Raw genomic sequence first — 23295 nt, forward strand, 5'->3', positions numbered from 1 at the left:
AAATGTGTACGTCTTGTCCGCTCTACCGCTCAGCGTTGAGGCTTTTTGGGACGAAAGTGGGACAAATGAGGCTGATATGGCATGCGAATGACAGCAAACAACAACTCAGGTTGGGCATTTGGAGGTGGTGTGCCAATGGGCAGCGCTGGCCTTCAAAATCCCAATAGGCAAATGGGAGGCAACGTTAGCTTCGCCCAGAGTCTGAGCGGCTCCCAGCCCGCGACACCATTGGACTTGTCGTACGTGCGCTTTTCACTGACCCTTTAACACCCCTCTTGACTTTACCTTCCTTCCCGACACTCTCCCCCCACCTAGACCACACCTCCAGTCTTTGTGACATGCTCTCATCCTGAGCTTGATTACCGAGGGCAACTACGATGGCGAAGAAGGCCAGGCTCTGCAGGAAGGTCCTGCACTTGGAACCGGGACAGCCTGTCCCTAATCGATCCGGGGGTTCCTCAGGCGTTGCCTACTCCACTGTGCACATGAGCGGGTACATCTTTCAAGCTCGATCCATGCCACTCGTCCTTGCTTGCACTGTTCTCAGTCTGCCCAAGCAAATACTAACAAACGCACCATAGGGAATTTCCTTCGTTGTCGAATAATGCGCAAATGGCTGGTTCGAGCCAAGGATCGATGTGGTCGGGCACTTCGAATACTGGCAGCCGAAATATCACTGCACCAGTGCAAAGGAACCAGGGCACGCCTCTATCGTCTCAAGTCGGGCAAGATGACATGTTCAGCCCTCCATCATCACGTATGGCCTCTACACAAGGAGGCTTTCGGTTCGGGGGCCATGGCAGCGCGCAGGCAGCGTCGCAGCAGGGCCAGTCGGGAGGGCCGGACGAGTTTCCACCATTAAATCGTGGTGGGAATGGCGAGCTAGGCAGTGACAGGTTAGCCGCCATGGGGTTTGGATCACACGACGGGCCTCCATTAGGCACTGCCGGGCCATCAAGCAGAGGGAACGGACTCCTGAACGCACTTTCGGCCACGAACCCCGCGAGTGAAGTGCGATCACCCCCTGGCATGGGAATGCCTGGTAAGCTTCATCGCCCCCAGCGACCCCGTCATAATTAACGCTTCCAGGGTTATCGAGATCACATGACGAGGAAAGAGCATGCAATGTCCCCGAGGGCTCTAGGACTTCTTCCGAAGCCAAAGACACCAAGGCATTCGATGCTCCTGCGCCCATAGATCCATTGAACGGGATGTCCGACGCCGATAAATGGGGTATTAAGGGCCTGCGAACTCTGATGAACAACTATCCAGACTACCACGCTATGGTTGTTGGGCTTGACCCGGCGTCTCTTGGTCTGGATGTCACCTCGCCGGAGTACGTTCTCTGAGAATAAGACACGAACGCGAAACTGACATGTTGCTAGGCCCATCTCGACACAGGTATACTCGCTATTTGATGAAGCGCCACCCCGACCGACCGTCAATGGTGCCAAGCCTCGTTTACCAGACTGCTACAATGTCACCAATGTACAGCCTATTGAGACCAAGATTCAGGGGTTCAATGAGGAGACTTTGTTTTGGATCTTCTACAGCTGTCCTCAAGACATCAAGCAGCAGATGGCAGCAGAGCAACTGTAAGTGTATCAGGCGCTTGTTCAAAATCACGACTGACCTGTTAGCAACAATCGCAATTGGAGATGGCATAAGAAACATCAAATCTGGCTCACCAAAGATGAGCAGATGACCCCTCAAATATTGAGTCCGACGCACGAGCGAGGTTACTACATTGTCTGGGACACCAACAACTGGCGAAAAGACCGAGTATGACCAGAAGGCCTCTGAGAATTCTGAGAATGATTCCAAAAGCTAACGTCAATCCAGAAAGAGTTCACGCTCTACTACAACGATTTGGATACATCCCTGACGCAAGCGTCCGGGCCGTAATTCACTGGCAAGGTGACGACTGCGCATTTACAGCAGGGGTTTACTGTTTTCTTTGACAGCCTTATACGTGCAAGGAAGGTGGATCATGGCAATGTGCTGTTTGACTACCGATGGGTGGCTCAGGGAGGATGTGTTGTTCCCAATGCAGGCGCGCGAAACGGCTCAAGCGATGATCCTCATGGATGCACGTCTCTAGGTTACGGGTACTGCTGAAGAGCAATCTTCTGCCTTGAGATGGATTCTCTATGAATTGAGTGAGCAATTGCAGCCAGGCATTGTTCTGATATGCGTTTGTCACATGCATGTACAGTTCATCGCAGTCTGTTATCGGTGCACGTACTTAGCTTCTGTTGCCGACATTTTACCGATCGCGCATACGTTGCAGCAATCTTCCCAGTAATGATGGCATTTGATCCACATCTTCCTTAGCCTGCCTGTCCATCCTCCACCTAACTAATACCTAATAAAGCCGAGGGTCGCCGCCTGCTAGAAGGGCCTCGACCTGGGTCAACGATAAGACACTTCTCGTCCATCTGTATCGACGTACGGAGTAGGCAACCCCGATTCACGACACGCTCGCTTAGGCTAGACAAGTCTCGCTACAGCTGCAACGGCCGTGCGCCACTTCGCGCCAGCTCATACGACATCTTCGGTGGATGACCAATCACGAGCTCAACCCGCACCAGACCCCAAGATCAACGCCATTCATCTTCCGCTGGGCGGTCTTTTGAATCTGTACCAAGAATAAGATGTCTGACGACCAAATTTCGCTGCCCTACTTCGCAGCGATTCTGATTATCCTGGGCTTCATCGCGCGCTATCTGTTCTTCAATGGAGGAGGAGCTTCGGCAGCGCAATCGCCGCGATCGCCCGAGGCGCTCCTGCGAGCTCGAGAAACAGCTGTAGAAAGAATACAGCAGATGTTCCCACAAACGGAACGACGGACGATTTTGTGGGATCTGCACAGGAATGGGATGAACATACAGAACACGACGGAGAGGATTCTGGCAGGCCGTCTGGAAACAGTGAGTTCGCTCAAGTTTCGAAAGCTTCCGTTATTACAGCCCGACTGACATTGGCGTGATTAGCCTCCCATTACTTTCCAACCCCCTGCGCCACCACCGCCGAACACCACGAGCGCGAGCTCGGCGGCAGCTCTCCGCAAAGTCGAGAAGCCGTCGCAGCCAGACCTGATCACGCGCTACAACCTTACCAATCGTATCACCAGCTCGACTGCGACCGATGATACGGTCAACATCGATTCCAAGACCAAAGCCTGGAGCTCCAATCGAGACGAGAGGCAGGCGTCTTTGCAAAAAAGAAGGGAGGACATGATCCTTGCCGCAAGGAGGAAGATGGAGGCGAAACTCGCGAAAGGGAAAAGCACCTGAAGGGATGGGACATGTTTGATCTGACTGTCACGACCATTTGCCGGCATTGTGTTTGATCAACATATGACAATGAACATTATTACCAGATCCACAAGGCGGTACCAGCAGGACTCTGTGATGGTCAGTACCGAATGTGTCTAAGAGGCAGCCCTCTCTTGCTGATAGCCCCCTGTCCCATGTCAGGGTGGATGCGAATTGCAATGTCTGACACCTCTTCGATCCAAGCTGATAGAATCTTACAAAGATAGAGGAGCTCCGTGATTGCACTGCGCCTTCGTTGGTTAAGGCGAAATGAATACTGCCTCATTTCCTCAGCCACACGTCGGCGTCTACATCTAAGGTATCTGCAGGTTGAAGCCTGTTTTGGCGGGGCTGTGTAGACCCTGGATTTGGCGATCCACTATCACTGCAAGAGGCGTGGTGGGTCTACGCAGTCGTTGAGGATACTGTAAAACCAACAAGCAGCGCAACCGCTATGCCAAAAGAAAAAAGAAAAAAGAGAAGCTCCTGCGCAAGCAACATCTTTTTAGACTTAAAAAAAAATGTTTCTGGGCGAACACTGTGACGAGGCTGATCGATTTGACGTCATCGTGGGTGATCTACAGTGGTGCGCGCAGCTTAATTAACCTGAGCTGTATCCGTATAAAGTAGTACCTGGCAATCGTCACGCTTGGGCCAAGCCTGCTGCAGAAAGCCACGACCTACCGTGACTTGCTGTTTGCGCCTAGTCCGACCTACTCATTATTTCTCAGTCCCACCTCAACTCACCGAGGACACAACCTCGCATCCAGCCCGCACGACAAGAGGTTCTGTGATACCCTCATTGCTTGCATCGCCTCGCCCTTCGACTCTAACCAGCTTCCTCTCACCCTTCTTGGCACAACAGCCCCAACAGGTCTCACCTCGCTTAGGGAAGAGTCCGTAACCCTCGCGTTACAGCAGACCTCCGACAGTCAACTTTCATTTGCCTATCCACAGACAATCGAAGTGGTTCGGCAAGCTCTCGCTCTCGCGCTCCCCTGCAAGCGATTGAAACGACTAGCGCGAACCCACCTCCAACATCGTCGCTGCCCAGCGCGTCGCAGCCATACCTGGACTACTAGTCCCTATACTCAGCATATAATCCCTTGGACATGTTCGTGGCCTTTCAATAATATCCGCAACACAATCGAGCAAGCTCCTCCGCAAGACCACTTTCGCTTGCGATGGTAGCCCCCCGCGACTATTATGCGGACCTCGATCTGCCTCCCACGGCGGAGGCCGCTGACATCAAGAAGCAGTATCGCAAGCTCGGTAGGAGACACGCCTCTCATATATCATACTCATTGCTAACGAGCTGGAGCTCTCAAGTACCATCCCGATCGTAACCCTGGCAGGGAGCAGGAGGTCAACGCACAGTTCCTGATCATCCAAACTGCCCACGACATCCTCACGAACCCTTCCGAACGAGCCAAGTTTGATGCCACGAGAGGACGGTCTGCTCCTGGGAAGTCTTCAGGCGTCAGAGGAAACCCATGGGCTGATCTTGGGACACAATTCCCAGCGCCTCCCCGCCGGACTAATGCTCCAGGGCGAGGCCAAGCTTCTGGAGCTGACCGATGGAACACGCGTTTTTCCTCTGGCGTGCCCCCAACTGCTCGCCAACATGCATCTGCCAAATCTGAGTCGATGAAAAATGCCGCCAAAGCATTTGAGAGCATGCGCCCCAAGCCCCAAGCTAAGGCTGGGGGTTCCTCAAGCACGCGTCCTTCGGCGGCACCTCCACCGACACCACCACGGACAGAGTCGGCAAGGCAACGGCAGCAGGCAGCTTTTGGCAACCGCAAGACTGGATACCAGCCACATGCGTCAGCCTTTGGCGATGAGCCACCGGTAAGCAACAGCAACTATACGACACGGCCAGACCCTTCGCGCACCGTACCACCACGACCAACAGAAGAGTGGGAGCAGCCTGAAACCCAGAGGACCGAAAGGCCTATGCCGCCTCCTCGGATGCCTGATCCTCTCAGTCAGTTCCGCGACAACTCCGGCATGGATGGACGTCAAAGCTCCCCATATATGGCCCATTCCGGCGAAAAGACAAATCCATTCGACGTCGACACTAGCCAGGGAGCACCCAAGGTTCCGCCCAAGGAGCCTCACACGAAAGCTCGAGCATCGAGTGCCCCCCGTTCCCAGGAGTCTCCGGCACCAAGTCGTAAGTCTCACAGTCATGGTTGACAGGATTTCGCTAACGCTAGTAGCAACCGAGCAGAAGGCGAATGGTAGCCAACGGCCCTCAATGTATGGAACACCCCGCAAGCATCGCCCTCAGTCCTACGCCCACAGCCCCCGCAAAGCCAGAGGCCCATTCCATAGTCAGCAGCTTGAGTCGATCTAGGAAACGATTCATGGCTATGAAGCTTGGCGCTGTCACCCTTTCACGGAGTCTTGGGCTCCGCAGACGTCTCCTAGTGGAGAACGTAGTACACCTCGAAAGCAAACATCCTTTCTTCGGAACCAGCATAATCTGCTGGAACAGTTGATTGCCTTTGCGAGGACCACCCCGGAGAAGAGAAGGCAGCCCTACACATCTCCAACCAGTCAAGTCACGCAGAGCAAGGCTAACAAAAGATCTATTAGCTTTAGCCTATCTGAGGAGACTCTGCCGACAACTGCGCCAACGCAAAACTTCGCGCGCAAGAGTGCAGATAGTATCAACACCAGCTTCACGAACGAAGACAAGGGTCAATGGCAGTTTAACGCTGGAGCCCAGCCTGCCCCGGCCTCAGCTGCCCCATCTGAGGATTCTTTTACTCACCAACAGCAAGCCGAACAGCCGCCTGAGATCCCTCGGAAAGAGCCAGTGGGGGCTCCCGAGACGAAAGCAACCCCTGCAAACGAGCCTTTCAACCCCGAGGGCTGGAGCGCACAATCATGGAACGAGACATTCGCACCTCCATCTCGAACCAACTCGAACCCTTCACCTTTAAAAGCAAGCCGAGCTAACTCGCGGAGAACCAATCCCGCAAAGTCTAAAGAAGGCTCAACCGCAAAAGAGGCCATTCTTGTTGACAGTGACGAGGATGAGATCTCCTTCATAGGGAGAGGCACACGGCCTTCAGTAGCATCGACTGGGAGTCCGCAGGCCATGGACATAGATCCCCCCCCTGTGACCGGTACAGCAACCCAAGGGCCTCGCATTGTAAATGTTCAACCGTCTCGGCCCGAATGGCGCACTGACGAACACGACGGACTACCGAAGGGGGTTGGAACGACTGCAACCCGTGAAAGTCACCTTCGAAATGCGGAACCCAACCTGAACGGAGCTGGATCAGAAGATTCGGCCGAGTTTCAAGCTAATCTTGCTGATTTGCGCAACGTTGCTCCTTTCGCCAATGCCGACGGCACTGGTCTTCATTCCTTTGGCAGTATGAAGGACAACCTTCCCTTCGAGAGCAAGGCTTCAGAGACTATCCCGCTTGAGCCGAAGCCGGTGCAAACGCAGCCACTGGTATTTCCCGATGCGCCTCTGGCACCCCGCCCTCCGCCAACAATGGCTGTGCCTGGGATGCCGACGAACAACGGGACATGGGAACGATATGTGGGCGACTTTGCAGAGTACCTGCAGAAGTGGGAGGATTTCACCGGTCAGGTCACAGATCACTTTGCTGCCCGTAAAACGCAGATCATGGGTCTACGCAAGGAGAAGGGCTACGGCTTTCTTGGCGCTCGAAGCGACACGGATTGCCTGGAGTACTTGAAATCTGTTCAACAGGATAATGACGTGCGTTCCAGGTGGAGCGCAGCCTGCGACGAACACGAGCAAAGGTTACGGGAGTTCATTGCATGCCGGGAGAAAGTCAGGTAACGTGTACACTCCACGTGGGTTGCAGCCGTTGGAGAATATCGAACTCGATGAGCTCCGCATGTTTCTTGCCCTAACAATTGTTACGACGTACTCGTGGGCGAGATGCCACACGCGCTGGACAACATCCATATGATTTCTGCTCTTGGAGAGATGTCGAAGTGTTCTGCGGCACGAAGAGAACTTGGTATGGAGAGAAGTGAATGAGGTTCCTGCGGTAATTGGCTCAGCAGAGAAAAAAGACGCCTGATAGAGGCCGCTGAGCTTCTTTCACGATTTATGGTTATTCTTGCTCTGGCTCAGCAGGCAAAACACACGCACGGCGAGCCGGGTTTAGCTGAGGCATCGAGCGTACTGCAGTTGGGAAATATATCCTGGCGTTTGGGCTGCACTTGTGACATAGAAGGTCAGGAGTACACGTTGCTTTTATCATTGTGCAAACCCGAGCACAGATATTACTTGGCAAGGGAACCTAGAGAGCATATGGATGACTTTTGATATCACGCACGTGTTCTCGCTGTGAAGCATTTACAGAGAGATCTTTCTGCCCCATTTTGTCAAGTGACGCAGTGTCGAGTACTCCCCGTAGGCAGATGCTTGCTTCCCTAGAAAGATAGATGACCTTGGTCTATGGCGAAACCGCTTTATCCAGATCAGCTTTGAGTACGTCATTAGAATCCTTCATATCGGATTGTGGCTCACGTCTCTCCCCGTGCTTGCGAAGTAGGCGTTTGCCAGGCCTGAAGTTCTTGTACATTCACCAGGCTGTGTTTGATTCTGGTAGCATTGCGTTTGCTCTTGCAACTCGACCAATATGACCGGAATAGCCAACACAAAAAAAGTGAACGCACGAAAACATACATGTACCTGGATACGCGAGCAGTCATTCGGCAGCACAAGCTTGCTAGTTCAGCCTGACTGTCGCCTCACTCCCATCTCCATCGATCGCTCCACGCCGATCCCGTTGTTTCCATGTCTGCCTTTGCTGGATAGAGTGCCTCGCACCTCGCAATATGTGGCGGATATACATGCCCTTTGCACTTTCATCCCTTTCACCTCAACGTTCCCAGAACCTCTCACTTACATACTCACTCACACCCACGTCCTCGATTCCAACACCATATCTTTACCTCATCACTACTTCAGCTATACCTGTGTAGTTAATACCTGTCCTCCCTACCACAGACGCACTTTCTCAATAGAAGGCACACTTCCTGCAGCAATGTTTGAGCAGGAAGAGACCAACGCCAAGGCTGGAGCTTGGACCGAAGCTGCAAAGGTAGGTACACCGCCCGCAGTGTGTCAATATGGCCTGCGGCCTCTCAACAGGACATCCAATGACAGACCGCAGCTCGAATTCCTCCTGCGCATTATCGCTGTCTACAAAGACAACAAGCCGATGCCATGGAGTCGTATCAACATGCCGGGCCGAACACAAAAGTCCCTGCAGAACCAGTGGACCAAGATCCAGAAAGATATCGCGGCACTCGCTGATGGAGATCCTGAGACTGCCTTGAAGGCCACTCGTGAGCAATGTGCACCAGTACAACGAACCAAACTGATGATAGTCAAGCTCGCAAGCGCGGCAAGAAGTCTGTCGGCATCGAGAACGGTGATGATGATGACGAGGGCACAGCTACCAAGAAGAAAGGTATGTGGCTCGGCTACAAGAGTCTTGATAACCTAGCTTATGGATCCATAGCCCGCACTCCTACCAAAGCCAAAGGCAAGGCCGCCAAGAAGGAGATCAAAGACGAAGGTCTCACGGACGATGAGGAAATTCTCATCAAGAAGGACGAAGATAGCGATATGGACTGAACCATTACATCCTCCCCTCCCAGAGCTCGGCCGGCTCAGAGTTCGGATTTCTTTTCGCGTTGATTATCCTGTTTCTGATTTACGAAACTCCTCATTTTTGCCACACAATCTCAGTTGCGAATATACACTGGTTGATTTTGCAGTGTTACGAGTAAGCGTCGCGAGCCGACACTACGAGGCAGTAGCAGCCGCATGTATGATGGTAGAGGGGGTCAGTTGATGGGTCTCGTGACTCGATAGCATTGCAACGCAACCACGTCCACCGTACTTTTGGAGCTCATAGTGTGACCTCGTGACATGGTGATGTGCCTGTTTTTGTGCATCGAGGCTGTGTCGTGTGGAATGTGAGACACGGACGCGGCGGCGGGATGGACAAGTTGGAGTGAAGTACTGCGGATAGGCTGTGACTATGTTTCCCGCGCACCAAACAAAGCAGGTCGCCTATGCCAAGGCTTGGACATCTCAAGTGTGGTGTAGCAGCAGCGTGAGCAGCGCGGATGACATGGAAGCTACGGCTGTTATTAGTTTGTACTTTGATAAATGAGCGTGTTCATATTGCCGCGAGAAGAGTTGCGACCAAGGATATCCATTGCATACAGACTGCATTGATCATGCGACGACTCGCAGCACATTGGAGACTTGCATTTATTGCGCAGGGCAGGTTCGTGACGTTCAACGAAGATGCATGTCTCACTACACTGCAACCCTCGTCTGTGTGGGAGCTCGGCCTGCGCTTGATTGCGATGGCACGGTTCCCATGGCGAGATCCAAGCAAGCCATCCAAGTTGGACGAAGCGGGTTAGACGCGTTCAACATATATTTGTTTCGTTGACGCTCGGATCGATGTTTCGACTATCAATCGCGGTGGTGGGTGAAGTGAGTGGAAGGCCGACTTATCAAGGAAGGCGGCTAATACACCTTGAGCCTTGCGGCCTACGTACTCTGTAGTAACATTAACTTTGATCATTAGTCCCGCGCTAGGGCGGTTGTGCAGGGGTTTACACAATTGTGCAGAACATGATCCACCTTTTCCCAACCTCAGTACGTACTCCGTAATTAAGCCTTGCCTTCAAGTTTTCCCCGGACTGAACTTGGAACTGACTTTCCATCCCCGTGTCATCCTCTCAAGCCTTCCGCTTTGTTTAGTGGTTGCGATTCTTGGAACACGCCCCTATATTGATTACTCCCGTTTGCTCTTCACAAACGCGACAGACCATACGTGACTCGGTCACGCTTTACCGCTTACCAGTCCTGCGATTCTCCACGCGTATTTGCGACAGACGGCCTTAGCCTTTGTTTTCGCATTGCCACTCTTGAGCCGGGGGTTTTCGCGGAATCCGGCTCCTTCCCAATATCTCGGCTTCGTCTACGAACACGCAGCGACCATGAACGTCACCGGGCGCGCAACACGAGCCAGCAAAAGAAAGGCACCGAGCTCACCCGATCAAGCGCCACCACCCAAGCGCGCAGTGAACGGAAACCGCTCAGAAGACGACGACATCGAGTACGTTCACGATGCCGAGTACGAGTACGAAGATGTCTCCGACCTGGGAGCTGATCTGATCGGGACGCCTGTAAGCTTGGGCGAATGGCGGGACACAATCAAGGATGTCGTGCGCAGCGTCGTCTCTATTCGATTCTGCCAGACGTGTTCTTTTGACACGGACCCAGCTCTCACCAGCGAGGCCACCGGGTTTGTTGTCGATGCTGAGCGTGGGTATGTCGACATCCGAGAGTGTGGTGGAACGGTGCTGACTGACCAAACAGGTACATCATGACGAACAGACACGTTGTCGGCGCGGGTCCATTCTGGGGACACTGCGTGTTCGACAACCACGAAGAGGTCGATTGTTACCCCGTCTATCGGGATCCCGTCCACGACTTTGGCATTTTGCGCTACGACCCCAAGGCAATTAAATATATGATCGTCGATGGGCTAGAACTCAGGCCGGAGCAAGCTCAAGGTATGTGAGACGTGCACATTAGCAAGAGGCCTGAATTGACAGCGGCAGTGGGTGTCGAGATCCGAGTCGTCGGTAACGATGCAGGAGAGAAGCTCAGTATCCTGTCTGGCGTCATCAGCCGACTTGACCGCAACGCCCCCGAGTACGGCGACGGCTACAGCGATTTCAACACATGTTACTACCAAGCCAACGCCGCGGCCAGTGGCGGCAGTTCGGGCAGTCCGGTTGTCAGCAAGGACGGAGCTGCTATCGCGCTGCAGGCAGGCGGTCGCTCGGACGGTGCTTCAACGGACTACTTCCTGCCGCTAGACCGACCCCTTCGAGCTTTAAAATGTATCCAAGAGGGCAAACCCGTCGAGCGTGGTGATATTCAGTGCCAGTTCCTTCTCAAGCCCTTTGACGAGTGCCGCAGGCTTGGATTGACTGCCGAGTGGGAAGCCGCGATACGAGAAGAGTTCCCTACAGAGACTGTGATGCTAGTTGCGGAGATCATCTTGCCCAAGGGCCCTTCGCACAAAAAGATTCAAGAAGGCGACCTGTTGATGAAGGTGAACGACCAGCTTATCACACAGTTCCTGCGCTTGGACGACATTCTCGATTCCAACGTTGGAAAGACAATCAAATTGCTGTTGAACCGTGGTGGCGAAGATGTCGAGGTAGAGATTGAGGTTGGTGACCTTCATGTCATTACCCCTGACCGCTTTGTCACTGTGGCAGGTGGAAGCTTTCACAACCTATCCTACCAGCAAGCCCGGCTCTACGGCGTCGCAGTTCAAGGCGTCTATGTCTGCGAGGCGGCAGGATCCTTCCGCTTTGATAGCCCTGACAACGGTTGGATCGTGCAGACAATCGACCACAAGCCAGTGCCTGATCTCGAAACATTCGTCCAAGTGATGAAGGCCATCCCAGACAAGGCTAGGATCGTCATGACTTTCAAGCATCTTAGGGACCTGCATACGTTGAACACCACCATTGTCTACATTGACCGTCACTGGTCTGCCAAGATGAAGCTTGCCGTCCGCAACGACAACACAGGTCTATGGGACTTTTCGGATCTAGGCGACCCCTTGCCACCAGTGCCACCCAAGCGCCGGTCGGCTGGATTTATAGAGCTGGACCACGTCCCTGATCCTGGCATCGGTGACCTGGTTCACAGTTTCGTTCATGTGAACTGTGCGATGCCACTCAAGCTCGACGGGTTCCCCAAAAGCCGCCGTGGAGGTATGGGTCTGGTCATCGATGCCGACAAAGGCCTCGTGCTCATCTCACGGGCGATTGTGCCTTATGACCTTTGTGACATCACAATCACAATCGCAGATGCCATCATCGTGGAAGGCAAGGTGGTCTTTTTGCACCCCCTGCAAAACTACACCATTGTGCAATACGACCCATCTTTGGTGGATGCGGACGTCAAGTCTGCGAGACTCAGCGACCAAGAGTTGAAGCAGGGTGAAAAGACCTACTTTGTGGGCCACAATAGGATTGGAAGGGTTGTCCACGGCTCAACCACAGTCACCGAGATCACAGCGGTCGCGATTCCTGCAAACTCTGCTGCTCCGCGATACCGGGCCATCAATGTGGATGCCATCACCATCGACAGCAACCTGGGTTCTACATGCAGCAGCGGTGTGCTAACCTCTCCTGATGGTAAGGTGCAGGCGCTCTGGCTCCTCTACCTAGGCGAGCGCTCCCCTTGTAGCCAAAGAGATGAGGAGTACTACCTCGGCCTGAGTACCAAGACCCTCCTGCCCGTCCTCTCTGCAGTTCAAAAAGGCGAGACGCCGTCTCTCCGAATCCTCTCGGTGGAGCTGCGAGCCATTGCCATGTCACAGGCCACTGTCATGGGCGTCTCTGACGAATGGATCAGCAAAGTGAGAGAGACCAACCCCTCTCATCATCAACTCTTCATGGTCAGCAAGCGCACGTTTGAGCGCGGAGACCACCCTGCCTCGTTGCTGGAGGGTGATATTGTGCTGACTCTGAATGGTAACATTTGCACCACCATCTCCGACTTTGACACAATGTACTCCAATGAGTTGCTCGATGCCACGATTGTGCGGCAGTGCCAAGAGATCCAGCTCAGCGTGCCTACGGTCAAGGCTGACGATCTCGAAACGGACCACGCTGTCTCTTTCTGTGGTGCTATTTTCCACCGCCCTCACCAGGCGGTCAGGCAGCAAATCAGTATGCTTCATTCGGAAGTGTACGTGTCGAGTCGCGTCCGCGGATCCCCGGCATACCAGTACGGTGTCGCGCCCACTAACTTTATCACGGCTGTGAACGGTACGCCGACCCCTGATCTCGAGTCGTTCATTCGTGAAACTCGCAAAATTCCCGACAACACTTGTGAGTATCTTCTTGCCTCAAGCACAAAAGTATGCGCTGACCACCCTAGACTTTCGAATGAAGGCAGTGACGTTCGACTCGGTGCCTTGGATGATCACGATGAAGAAGAACGACCATTACTTCCCCACAATGGAATGGATCAAGGACAACAACGAGGTGTGCGGCTGGAGGCGCGTGACCTACGAGGGCAAGGACGTGTTCGAGGGCGAGGCTACGGATGGCGTGCTTACGATCCCAGATGCGAGTGATATGGAATAACGCAGGAATGAGTTGTTGTACGACCAAAAAAGGGATACGCGTTGTACAACGATGAGGTCAGGGACTGCGTCGGTTTGTTGTGTCGCTTTCGGCGTTAGGCATCGTTGAATGGCGCTCCGCTGAGCAAGGCGACGAGTTGTTTAGAGAGACTGGAGCAAATAGAAGCTAAGCACGGTATCAAGTAAAAGATGTCCCTCAAGTGAAGCCAGCACCTGGAGGATGACGTTGACGCGCGAAGGCCGGGCGGGATTGGGCGTGTGGGGCTAGACCAGGACGGCGTGGCGCCCCGCACTTCTTGCAGCGCCTGGAGCCTCAGCACAGGCAGGCGCCAGCTTGACGGTGACGGACATCCTGCATGTCTTCGTCGCCTCTCTGCCTTGCGCCGTCCGCACCATCACGTCTTTTGCGCATCCTCCTAAGCTTCTTGATTCGTTTGCGTCGTCTTTCGCCCGTTCTGGAACGACAAATCCAAGATGCCTCCTCCTCATACCGGCCCAGTCTTCACAGTATGCCATCCCTCATGCCACCTACCCCGCGATACGACGACGCAACTGACCACCCTTCCTCCCACCAGAACAAGCTCAAAGTACAGCTCAAGCTGGCAATCGCTCGCTTACGGTTAACCCAACAGAGGGATGAGCAGCTCGGCAAGACACAACGGCGCGCGATGGCGCAGCTTCTCGAGGCCGGCAAGATTGACTCGGCCACGATTCGCGTAGAGAACATCATCCGCAGCGACATCACCTCCGAACTACACGAACTCCTGGAACTATACTGCGAGCTTCTACTCGCGCGCGCCGGGCTGTTGGAGGGACCGGTCTGCGATCCGGGTCTGGAGGAAGCCGTAAAGAGCATCATCTACGCGGCGCCCAAGACAGATATCAAAGAGCTGAACGTGGTCAAGAATCTGCTGGCGGATAAATATGGCAAGGAGTTTACAATGACGGCGCTGGAGAATTCGGACGGCAAAGTGAGCGAAAAGGTGGTTCGAAAGCTGAGCGTGGAGCCACCGAGGCCCGAGCTGGTTCAGGGGTACCTCGAGGAGATTGCCAGGGCGTATGGGGTGGACTGGCCCAAGAGGCGGACGCCGCCCCCTCCAGAGTTTGAAGACGGTGACGATGACGACGAGCCGAGAGATGGGACCAAGGTGGAAGCGTCCACTGAGCCGCAAGGGACTGACAATCAGCCTGAGGCCGCATCTACACCAGCCAGGACGTTGCGGCCAGCCGGGCCGACCAGTCCTTTGACCGTCACACCACCTCGGATGACGACGGATAACATGCACCCCAAGGTGACGTTGGGGTCGGTGGAGTTGAAGCCCAGCAAGAAGATGGAGGATGCCGCGTTACGGAAGAAGAAGGGTCCTGATGGGTCTGTACCTGATATCAGTGATCTGGAGAAGCGCTTTGCTGCGCTGAAGAAGCCTTAGAGGTTCCTAGTCTGTTTGCACATACATTTGGCGCTTCCTGCATGGAGTTTTGTCGAGACAAGCCTGTTTATGCAATTTGTCCATGGTCAGAATGATGGGATCTCGTCGTCGTGCTGCTTTGCAGTCTGTGATGAGAAAGTGAACAGGATGCGACTGGTGTTTTCTAGGCTGGCACGGCAATCTTGAATGTCCAACGGCTCGTGAGCCAGATTATGCCGTACAAGTGTCTGCATGTTTCTATTTGTTTACATCCAAAGGATGGCGCCCCTTTTTTGACCATATCTTTGACTGAGCAAGAGCAGTGGCAGTAGTGAGCTTCAGCCTCGGCGATACATCACCGCTGGCGTTCACTGCCTGGTCTTTGCTCGGTTGCCTTGAATGGACTTGAGCAGGCTAGCTACGGTCGAACACATGCGCTGATACCATGCCGCTGCATTTCTACAGTCGAAGGGGTTCGCGCTTCATCTAAAGCAGTGCACGCGGAGTAATTTCGCTACTCGATGACTCCAGAAGGTAACACAAAGACATCTCGATATGATAAAGAGTGTTGCGGTTTCCGGACGACTTCTACGTGCTTCTCAGATGCAAGTCACCTGCTGGGCGCCCTTGCCTCCATGTTGATTCTGCCGGCGGTGAGGACACTTCAGTACCTGGTAGGCCTTCAGCTGAACACTTGGATAATTCTGTGCAGGGCTCTTTCAATTCCCTTCAGATCATCATCCTAACCTTTTCCCTACACTTCATCGTAGTGGCCAACCATCACGTACCTATTTCTCTTTTACCAAAAGATGTTGATCCAACCGTGGCCAGCCGCGATTGAGAGCGAAGCCTTAGTCACGAATATACTAAAGAGTACGTTCCACATCGGTGGCTATCCCATCCCAACCTTTGTCGGTTGGAGAGAACGGACACTTGGGAAGAAGCTGAAAACCACCTGGGGTACCCTCACCAACAGCGAAAGAGCTTCCATCTATACGGTCTGGCTCTGGCAGCAGCCTGCTTATGGCCGTGAATGTTCGTTCCCTCGCAAATCCGCTGAAAACTACTGCCTGTACCTCGAAGAATGCGGCTACGCACGTGAGAAGGTTGAGCGCATCTGGAGGGAGTGCAGAGACGCAGCCGACAAAGGCACTCCCACAGCCCAGAAAGGGAGAGTTATGAAGTTCATGGAGGACATTGCCTACGGCATTCGCTTTCACTATGACAAGAAGCCTAGCATGCCTACTCGGACTACAAAGGAGAGAAAGCGCGAGGCCAAGGTGGTGTCGGGTTCCGTGAAAAAAGAGAATGAAACACCGTCAGCAAACCCAAACCTCGAGCCGCTCGGCAAGCCTAAGCCCAATGTTACCGTCGAGCCTCTCACAGAAGCGAACAATTTCCAAACTGTTGCGTTTTCCGGTCGACCGTCGCCAGCAGGCCAGGTAGCGGCTGCGGCAGGTCTTTCCAAAACTGAGAGGATCAAAAACAAGCTGTCAGCTGTGGTGGCCTCGATGCCTCGCAAGAATGTATCTTCGACTCCGACGCTGATTGCCAAGCTGCCCTCTGATCTCGGATCATCTTATACTTCAGAAGCATTGGCTGGAATTTCTAAGGATGCTCTCGCCATCAGCGTGAATTGGGGAGAGCAAACAGGTCAGTGGTCAATATATCAATATGACATGGCTCTTCTTTGACTCTTGGCACATAAGGGCGTCTGACAGCACCATCGACTACCTCGGACGATACTGGAACAGCGCGCAACCGGTGCACGTATGATGGCAGCTGCATGGCAAGTGGCCATGTAGCTAGCTGCCATGAAGGACAACTAAGGGATCCTGCGCAGGATACCGGGAATTTTACTGCCACCTGGAGCGAAAGACATGCTTCTCGAGAACCTCTTTCCATTGAGATCGACGAACACGGCATTATGGGTCAGACTTCCCAGACTGAAGGCGTTCCGAACTCGATTCAGGGCGTACAACAGGAACTATACTGCCTCAAAGAAGCCAGAGACCAGTGGGGCAACAATTCATCTCGCGCAGATGATGCGTTTAGTGCGTATCACGAAGGGCTTTTCTCGGGGTCTGAACGTCCTACCGGGTTGCTCATGGAGCAGTCGGGCGCTTGGACTGCTCGGCCGGGCACAAAGGCAGCCGTCGTTGCTTAGGTTCCAACGACAGTTATCGGTCACGCTCGCAAGAGATCTGACGACGTGGCCTACCTGGGGACGGGTATCAAGAAACGGAGGGTTCTCATCTATTCAGCCTACAAAGGTTCACCCAGGCCGTCGGAGACAGGAACTGGGATAGCTGAAGTCCAGAATATCAGAGCCTCCAGTGGTCCAGCCGGCATGGACAACAGCGGTGGTCCCGGTTCTATGAACCTAACAGCATTCATAGATGAGCAGCAGGGACTTTCTGACGGCCGTCTGAGTCCATGGGACGACGTATGTGTGCAATTTTGAGGTAAAAGATGTGGCTGACTGTGCTTGCTAGGACGAAGAAGCCATTGCAGACGCATCAGACATGAGCACTTTCAGTGGAAACGCCAGGTGCAATGGCCGCGGCGATATGATAGCAAACCTTGAATGCTCGAGCTTCTTGAAAGAACTGGGCCAAGAAATGGGATCTCCATACGCTGCTCAAGCCGGCGTCAAGGCATCTGGACTCCTGCCCGAGGTTCCGAATGAGGGGATTGCTCTAGGTGAAGGGAACAATGATGTCGGGGGAGTAGGCTCTCAAAGTCTAGCACATGACGGAGGGTCTCTGGCAGAGCCATCTCATGAGGTCTCCGATATGATTGGTGGCTCTAAGATTCCCACCTTGGTAGGGGAACTCTGCAGCTCTCCGTTGACGGCGCGCCCAACGACACCGGTATATCCTTACCAAAGCCATAAATCTCTGTATCGAACACCTTTGTATCATCCCGGGATCAACGCCTTGTTCATGAACAAAGAGAATCTTTGGGTACATCAGCCGCCGAGGCCTTCTGCTCTGGAATTTTGGCAGGTCCATGACACAGTGAGGAAGGAAGAGGAGTCGATGCTCCTCAGAACTGAGGTTAGTCCTCGTCACTTGTCTCAGTCGTGCGCCCACTGACATGCCCAGTGCCCAGTGGTGGCATGTCGTTTGCTTGAGCCGCTCTGAGGCAGCATTATTCGTACCATACTGGGAGGATATGCAGCTTCGCTAAAGCAACATCGGTTGCTGGTCTTATGAGTCATCATGAAGGAATAGCCAGGGCGGCTACATCCCCGATAGGGAACAAATATAAGGACCAAGTGCCTTGCTATGTAGAAAAGACTCGTGAGCGGGTTGTACAGTCTCCGAAGCACAGCAGTACTTAGCTGCCCCAAGGAACAATGCGCCGAACTCCTCCCATGCTGTATGAAACGTCGCTTGCCAAAACCCAACGTCGACCCGCTTATTCCAGTTTATCCAGGTGTTCCAACCTCGTCAACACAACCTGCTTGCTGGTCTCCTCGATTTCGCCGGCCAGGAACACCTCATCCAGGATCGCATAAACCTTGTAGAAGTTGAAAACGAGATCAAGCTCGCAGACGTTGCCGAAAAAAGCATCCAGAACCTCCACAAAGAAATGTATGGCCTCAAGGTAGGCGAGCTCGTTGTCGTTGGTGTCGACGCACGCGCAGAAGAACAGGCCGGCGTACCGCCTGTAGATGACCTTGTTGTTGCGGAATTCGACAAAGTTGGATTGGTACTTTTGGTCGCGCGGCGCGACGAGGCGGTGCACCTCACCCTTGAGCTTGATCTTCTCGTCGTCGCTGTACGGGGCGTACCACTTGGCGAGACGAGTCTTACCCCTGACATTTGTGAGCGTGCCGTTGCGATTTCGGCCGAGGGACATGGAAGCCTTACTGTCGGTTTTGGATCAGGATGAAGGACAACATCGTCACACGCAGGTCCTCTCATTCGAGGCGACGAGTAACAGACGTTTGTATGTTTGGGGAGTAGCGGCTGGAGGAGGGTCGTCGACTTGTCGCAAGCTGGGTTCCTGGACGGACGGAGTGTGGGGAGGCAGGGTCGACGGCACGCGGCATCCTTGATCAACATTCTCCAACGTCTTATTATCGATAAGCCATCCCAAGTTCAAACTGGCTCCCTCCAGCCAGCCAGCGTTCACCCTCACATGCACTCATGACTTCATCGGCAACGACGCGGTTTGCTGTGCAGAAGACTCCTCATCAAATCACTTCTCTCATGTCTCGTCATTGCAGAAACTTGACGTGTCTGCTCCCTCGATCTTGGAATGGATGAGGGGATAGCGACGCGCCATGGCTCTTCCTACTTCCCCTTCATCTCCTCTCAATAAGCTCGTGCACGTCCTCTGGGGCGACTGGCAAGCGAACCAACTATGGCAGCGCATAGTCAAGGCATCCCTCGCGTGCACAATCGCCATCTCTATTGCGGTGGTTCCCCAGGTTGTGGACGTTTACGGGCTTAACACCTACCTAATCCCGATGACGGTCGTCTTTGCCCATCCGGGACAGCGCATGGCGATGATGATTGAGTCCTTGGCTCTGCTCGTGATTGGAGCGTCCCTCGGCCTCGCCTGGGCGCTTCTTGGTCTCTATCTGTCGACATTGGCGACCGAGCAGAATTTGGCTGCTGGGTCCACGATACGTGCCTTGTTCTGGTTAGTAGCCACGTTCACACATGGTTTTGTTCGGTCTGCGAAACCTCGACTGTTTGTTCCCGTGTGGTTTCTGATGATTGCTGCCGGTACAATTTTACTAGGCAGCGATACCGAGGTCACACTGAGATCATTCACAAGCATCATGTACCCAATCTTGACTAGTGGAGGTATTGTGCTTCTTGTCAACATCGCTATTTTCCCGGAGCTTTCTACAAGCTTCCTGGGCAAGTCGACACTAGAAACACTATGGGAGACCCTTGACACTGTGGAGCGCGCGACACACTGGTTCATCACGACGGGGGGAGACTCGCCCGAGGCGAAGCAGAGGCAGTCTGGCGCATCCAGGGCCTCTGCCAACAAGAAAAAACAAACGTGGTGGACGGACTTTCTAGCCGACTTTCCAAACCCATTCCATGTCGGCAGCAATCAGACTATCCCCAAGAAAGAAATCAACTTGACAACCTTCGTCGAACTGTCCTCAAAGAAGCCTGGTCTGCGAGCAGCGCTGGCGAGATGCAAAATGGCCCAGGACGAAGTCAACTTTGAGTTCTCCATTTCACCACTCTCGCCCAAGGCGTTGAAGCCCATCAGCAAGCACGGCGCATCGGGGCTCGTACAGAACGTGGTGACTCTCATAAATGCTTGCGAGAACAAGTACGTAATGTTGAGCGCAGCTACCGACGTGGAATCCTCGCGTCAAGCAAGCAAGCCACCATTCAGCAAAGGTGCGCCGCCTGGATCGCAGGCTCTGCACCAGCTTCCAGAAGATGACATGCAAGATGAGGGGGATCACCTGGTGTCGATAGACGACGTGAAGCCTCTCCGAGAAATCACAACCGCCAGTGTGCAGAAACTCGAAGCTGTCTTGCAGCGTCTGCGTGAGCCCGTGTCAGCTTTCGGTGAGGAATTCCGCAGGGCTGTTCTGCTACTTATGGCCAGCATTGCATATTGTTATGATGTCGAGACCCTTCCCTCTGGACTGCGCAGGCCGGATGGCGTGGAGGTGGAGGAGGTGGATCTTTACTTGGATGCCTTCCTCGACGCCATTAGAAAGTTCGACGAGCGGTCCACTCGAGAGCTGAAGTTGGCTTGCCTGCTGGAGACAGGGCAAGGTGTGGATATTGCACCACGCATGGAAATGTTCCTTATCTCGTCTTTCATCCTGGGTCTCAGACAATCCGCACTGCAGGTGCTGCAGATGCTCCACAAAGCACGAGAGCTGGTAGACGAACGCAGGAAGCGCCATGACCGGCCACGTCTCTGGGTTCCTCATTATGCCGACATTGGAAAGTGGCTGTCCACGACAAGCGACTCGGATGTCATGATCTTGCCGAACAAAGCTCGAAAGGAGACCCTTGCAGGCAAAAAGAAAAGGCCGCAATCATCTCCAGACACTTCAGACAGCAGCGTCTCCGGTGTCCCCTCAGCACAAGACGAGGAGCAGGGACTCGGATCAGGTGGGTGCAGGCGACCTGGTCAGAGTACGCACAGATCCCAGGCCAAGGTGACGCCGGCCCAAACACCACAACAGGGAACCCTTTGGGGTAGAGTCAGAGAAAATTTCGCTGACATTTTGGAATGGGCTCAGCAATCCGATGACCTTGCGTATGCTTTGAGGTTCACACTGGCCGTGATGATTGTCAGCTGGCCCTCGTTCGTGTCATCCTGGAGGCAATGGTATGGCAGTGTTCGCGGTATATGGGCACCCATCCAATTAGTCCTGGCGTTTGAGGTGTCCATCGGAACCTCCATCTTCGTCTTTCTCGTGCGGCTCACTGGTGTCATCTTTGGCTGCATCTTAGGCTTCGTCTCGTACGAGATTGGCGACGGTAATCGTGTAGCCATGGTGGCTGTTCTCATGCTAGGTATCGTGTTCTCGTTCTATGTCCAGGTCGGCACAAAATACGTCAAGGCGGGTATGGTTGCGACGACCTCAATGTGTGTCGTCGCGACAGGTCAGTCTTTTTGGGCTCTGTAAGGCTGCTTCTTTTGCTGACTGTCAACCTCTTTAGCTGCCATTAGCCAGCCCCAGTCTGCGGTCGACACTTTCCAATATCGCCTGGTCGCCTTTCTCGTTGGTGCTCTAGTCGCCCTTGCCGTGGAGGTTTTTGTCTTTCCGGTGCGAGCGCGCCATCGCCTTGTTGATTCCCTTTCAGCAGCTGTTCGTCACGTACAGAGCATGCACTCGGTTATTCAAGTCGGGATCAGCAGCCCGTCACAGCCCAACTTCCGCTCCCAAAGGCTACACCATGCCTTTTCTCACGCGAGGAATAAGGCGCAGGCGTCTCTTGATGCAGCTGACGCCTTCCTCCCGTTTTGCCTCAACGAGCCACGACTCAAGGGCAGCTTCAAGCCGTTTGAGCCCATTTACCAGGAGATCATTTACGTATTGCACCAGATTATTGATCGGCTGGATACGGTGGTCGACATTCGGAAGGCGTACGGCTCGTCGATGCTGGAAGACCTCCATGCCCAGGTCTACGCATACAGGCGTAATGCTGCAGCCGCCAACAATTTGATGCTATTCTCCGTTCACGAGGCGATGACCACCTGGCTCCCGCTGCCACAATTTTTACCGTCTCCCCGTATTGCGCAATTGCGACTTGTCAGCCGGGTGCGCGAGGTTGTGGAGGAGAAAATCGCAACAGGGGCAACTCCTTCGGGCGCTGACAAAGATGGGCAAAGCTCCGAGAACGCAGCATCTTTCGTGACGCAACGCAAGTTTCTTGCTTGGAATGCAAATGCTGCAGGACTCATGGAGATTGTCGAGTATCTCGAGGAACTCGTTGAATTGACCAAGATCCTGGTGGGCGTCAATGCCTTTCGCAGCGGCCTATTTGAGAGGTCGCAATATAGCGACTACGTTGAGCAAGTCCGTACCAAGCGGCAACCGGGGAGGACCACCACGGCTATAGACGAAGCTGTCACGTCATCGGCCGCTAGTGATACCACAGACACATTGGCCAGAGTGGCCAGTGTTGCAGCGTCCGTGCAAAGGTTCAGACGAGTGCTGGTTGCTAACAGGGGACAGCCACAAGCCGCCCCCGAGGAAGCCATTGCGGATGAAGATGATAATGATGATGCGTTGCCAGCAAGCTTGCGCAGGGTGGGATCAAGAGTGCAGCGTCAAAGCACTGTTGCACGGAGGCGAGGCTTCAGCGCATCAACTTCTTGAATTGACTATCACACATTGCTTTTGTAAGATCTGTGGTACTACACCATTGTGACTGTTCATTGCCTTGTCGTCTCTGCATCTTTGATCCAACATGTTCAACTACTACTCAACACGAAAAAGACAAAAGAATAATGGCCACAGCTTCGAGAGGCAAAAGGATCAAAAAACAAAAAAGGAAGACTCCGGTACAGGGAATCGAACCCTGGGCTTGACGGTGCTTCACCTTGATGGAAGTGAGAGCGTCAAATGTTAGCCACTACACCATACCGGATTATGATGTTCACTCTCGAGTTTTAGACTATATACTGTAGCTCACGTAGGCAGTAGCGGACCGAAAAAGGCTGGCCGAAGCCTCATCGAACAAGACTGCGGCGCATCTGACGCACCACGATGACTCCAAAATACGAGCACAAAACTGCACATTGATACGAATAATCGAAAGTCAATGGGGTATTACATTATCCTAGACACATGAAATTGCCGTCCGAGGCTTCGTCACCAACCAAGAACCCGTATAAAATCCCACG

General features: G+C 53.6%; 8 protein-coding genes across 8 annotated transcripts; 7 read left to right on the plus strand and 1 right to left on the minus strand.

Annotated features, from left to right (window-relative positions):
- Window positions 1-759: 759 nt before the first annotated feature.
- Window positions 760-1905, plus strand: J7T54_006782 (NOT2 family protein; the record flags this gene model as incomplete). The annotated part of the gene is made up of 5 exons (XM_051507276.1): window positions 760-896; window positions 1145-1336; window positions 1386-1595; window positions 1659-1782; window positions 1843-1905. 5 exons carry the CDS (start codon window positions 760-762, stop codon window positions 1903-1905), a joined length of 726 nt encoding a protein of 241 aa, XP_051365996.1.
- Window positions 1906-2654: 749 nt separating this feature from the next.
- J7T54_006783 (coupling of ubiquitin conjugation to er degradation protein 1) lies at window positions 2655-3296 on the plus strand (the record flags this gene model as incomplete). The annotated part of the gene is made up of 2 exons (XM_051507287.1): window positions 2655-2930; window positions 2994-3296. 2 exons carry the CDS (start codon window positions 2655-2657, stop codon window positions 3294-3296), a joined length of 579 nt encoding a protein of 192 aa, XP_051365997.1.
- Window positions 3297-4501: 1205 nt separating this feature from the next.
- On the plus strand, window positions 4502-7146 carry J7T54_006784 (Chaperone protein-like protein; the record flags this gene model as incomplete). Its single annotated transcript, XM_051507298.1, has 5 exons — window positions 4502-4589; window positions 4639-4750; window positions 5036-5493; window positions 5540-5579; window positions 5919-7146. The coding sequence occupies 5 exons, from the start codon at window positions 4502-4504 to the stop codon at window positions 7144-7146; spliced, it is 1926 nt and encodes a 641-aa protein (XP_051365998.1).
- A 1219-nt stretch (window positions 7147-8365) lies between these two features.
- Window positions 8366-8961, plus strand: J7T54_006785 (uncharacterized protein; the record flags this gene model as incomplete). Its single annotated transcript, XM_051507309.1, has 3 exons — window positions 8366-8422; window positions 8495-8669; window positions 8717-8961. The coding sequence occupies 3 exons, from the start codon at window positions 8366-8368 to the stop codon at window positions 8959-8961; spliced, it is 477 nt and encodes a 158-aa protein (XP_051365999.1).
- A 1385-nt stretch (window positions 8962-10346) lies between these two features.
- On the plus strand, window positions 10347-13529 carry J7T54_006786 (Pro-apoptotic serine protease-like protein; the record flags this gene model as incomplete). Its single annotated transcript, XM_051507320.1, has 4 exons — window positions 10347-10678; window positions 10729-10925; window positions 10974-13271; window positions 13321-13529. 4 exons carry the CDS (start codon window positions 10347-10349, stop codon window positions 13527-13529), a joined length of 3036 nt encoding a protein of 1011 aa, XP_051366000.1.
- Window positions 13530-14037: 508 nt separating this feature from the next.
- On the plus strand, window positions 14038-14958 carry J7T54_006787 (Protein of unknown functionlike protein; the record flags this gene model as incomplete). The annotated part of the gene is made up of 1 exon (XM_051507331.1): window positions 14038-14958. The coding sequence occupies one exon, from the start codon at window positions 14038-14040 to the stop codon at window positions 14956-14958; it is 921 nt and encodes a 306-aa protein (XP_051366001.1).
- Window positions 14959-18360: 3402 nt separating this feature from the next.
- J7T54_006788 (Adaptor protein complex) lies at window positions 18361-18804 on the minus strand (the record flags this gene model as incomplete). Its single annotated transcript, XM_051507342.1, has 1 exon — window positions 18361-18804. One exon carries the CDS (start codon window positions 18802-18804, stop codon window positions 18361-18363), a length of 444 nt encoding a protein of 147 aa, XP_051366002.1.
- Window positions 18805-19231: 427 nt separating this feature from the next.
- On the plus strand, window positions 19232-22768 carry J7T54_006789 (putative membrane protein-like protein; the record flags this gene model as incomplete). The annotated part of the gene is made up of 4 exons (XM_051507352.1): window positions 19232-19593; window positions 19756-21548; window positions 21606-21712; window positions 21770-22768. The coding sequence occupies 4 exons, from the start codon at window positions 19232-19234 to the stop codon at window positions 22766-22768; spliced, it is 3261 nt and encodes a 1086-aa protein (XP_051366003.1).
- Between the last annotated feature and the right edge of the window lie 527 nt (window positions 22769-23295).

The sequence above is a fragment of the Emericellopsis cladophorae genome (assembly GCF_022114955.1).
Source record: "Emericellopsis cladophorae strain MUM 19.33 chromosome Unknown NODE_2_length_1295279_cov_118_880017, whole genome shotgun sequence".
NCBI lineage: Eukaryota > Fungi > Ascomycota > Sordariomycetes > Hypocreales > Bionectriaceae > Emericellopsis > Emericellopsis cladophorae.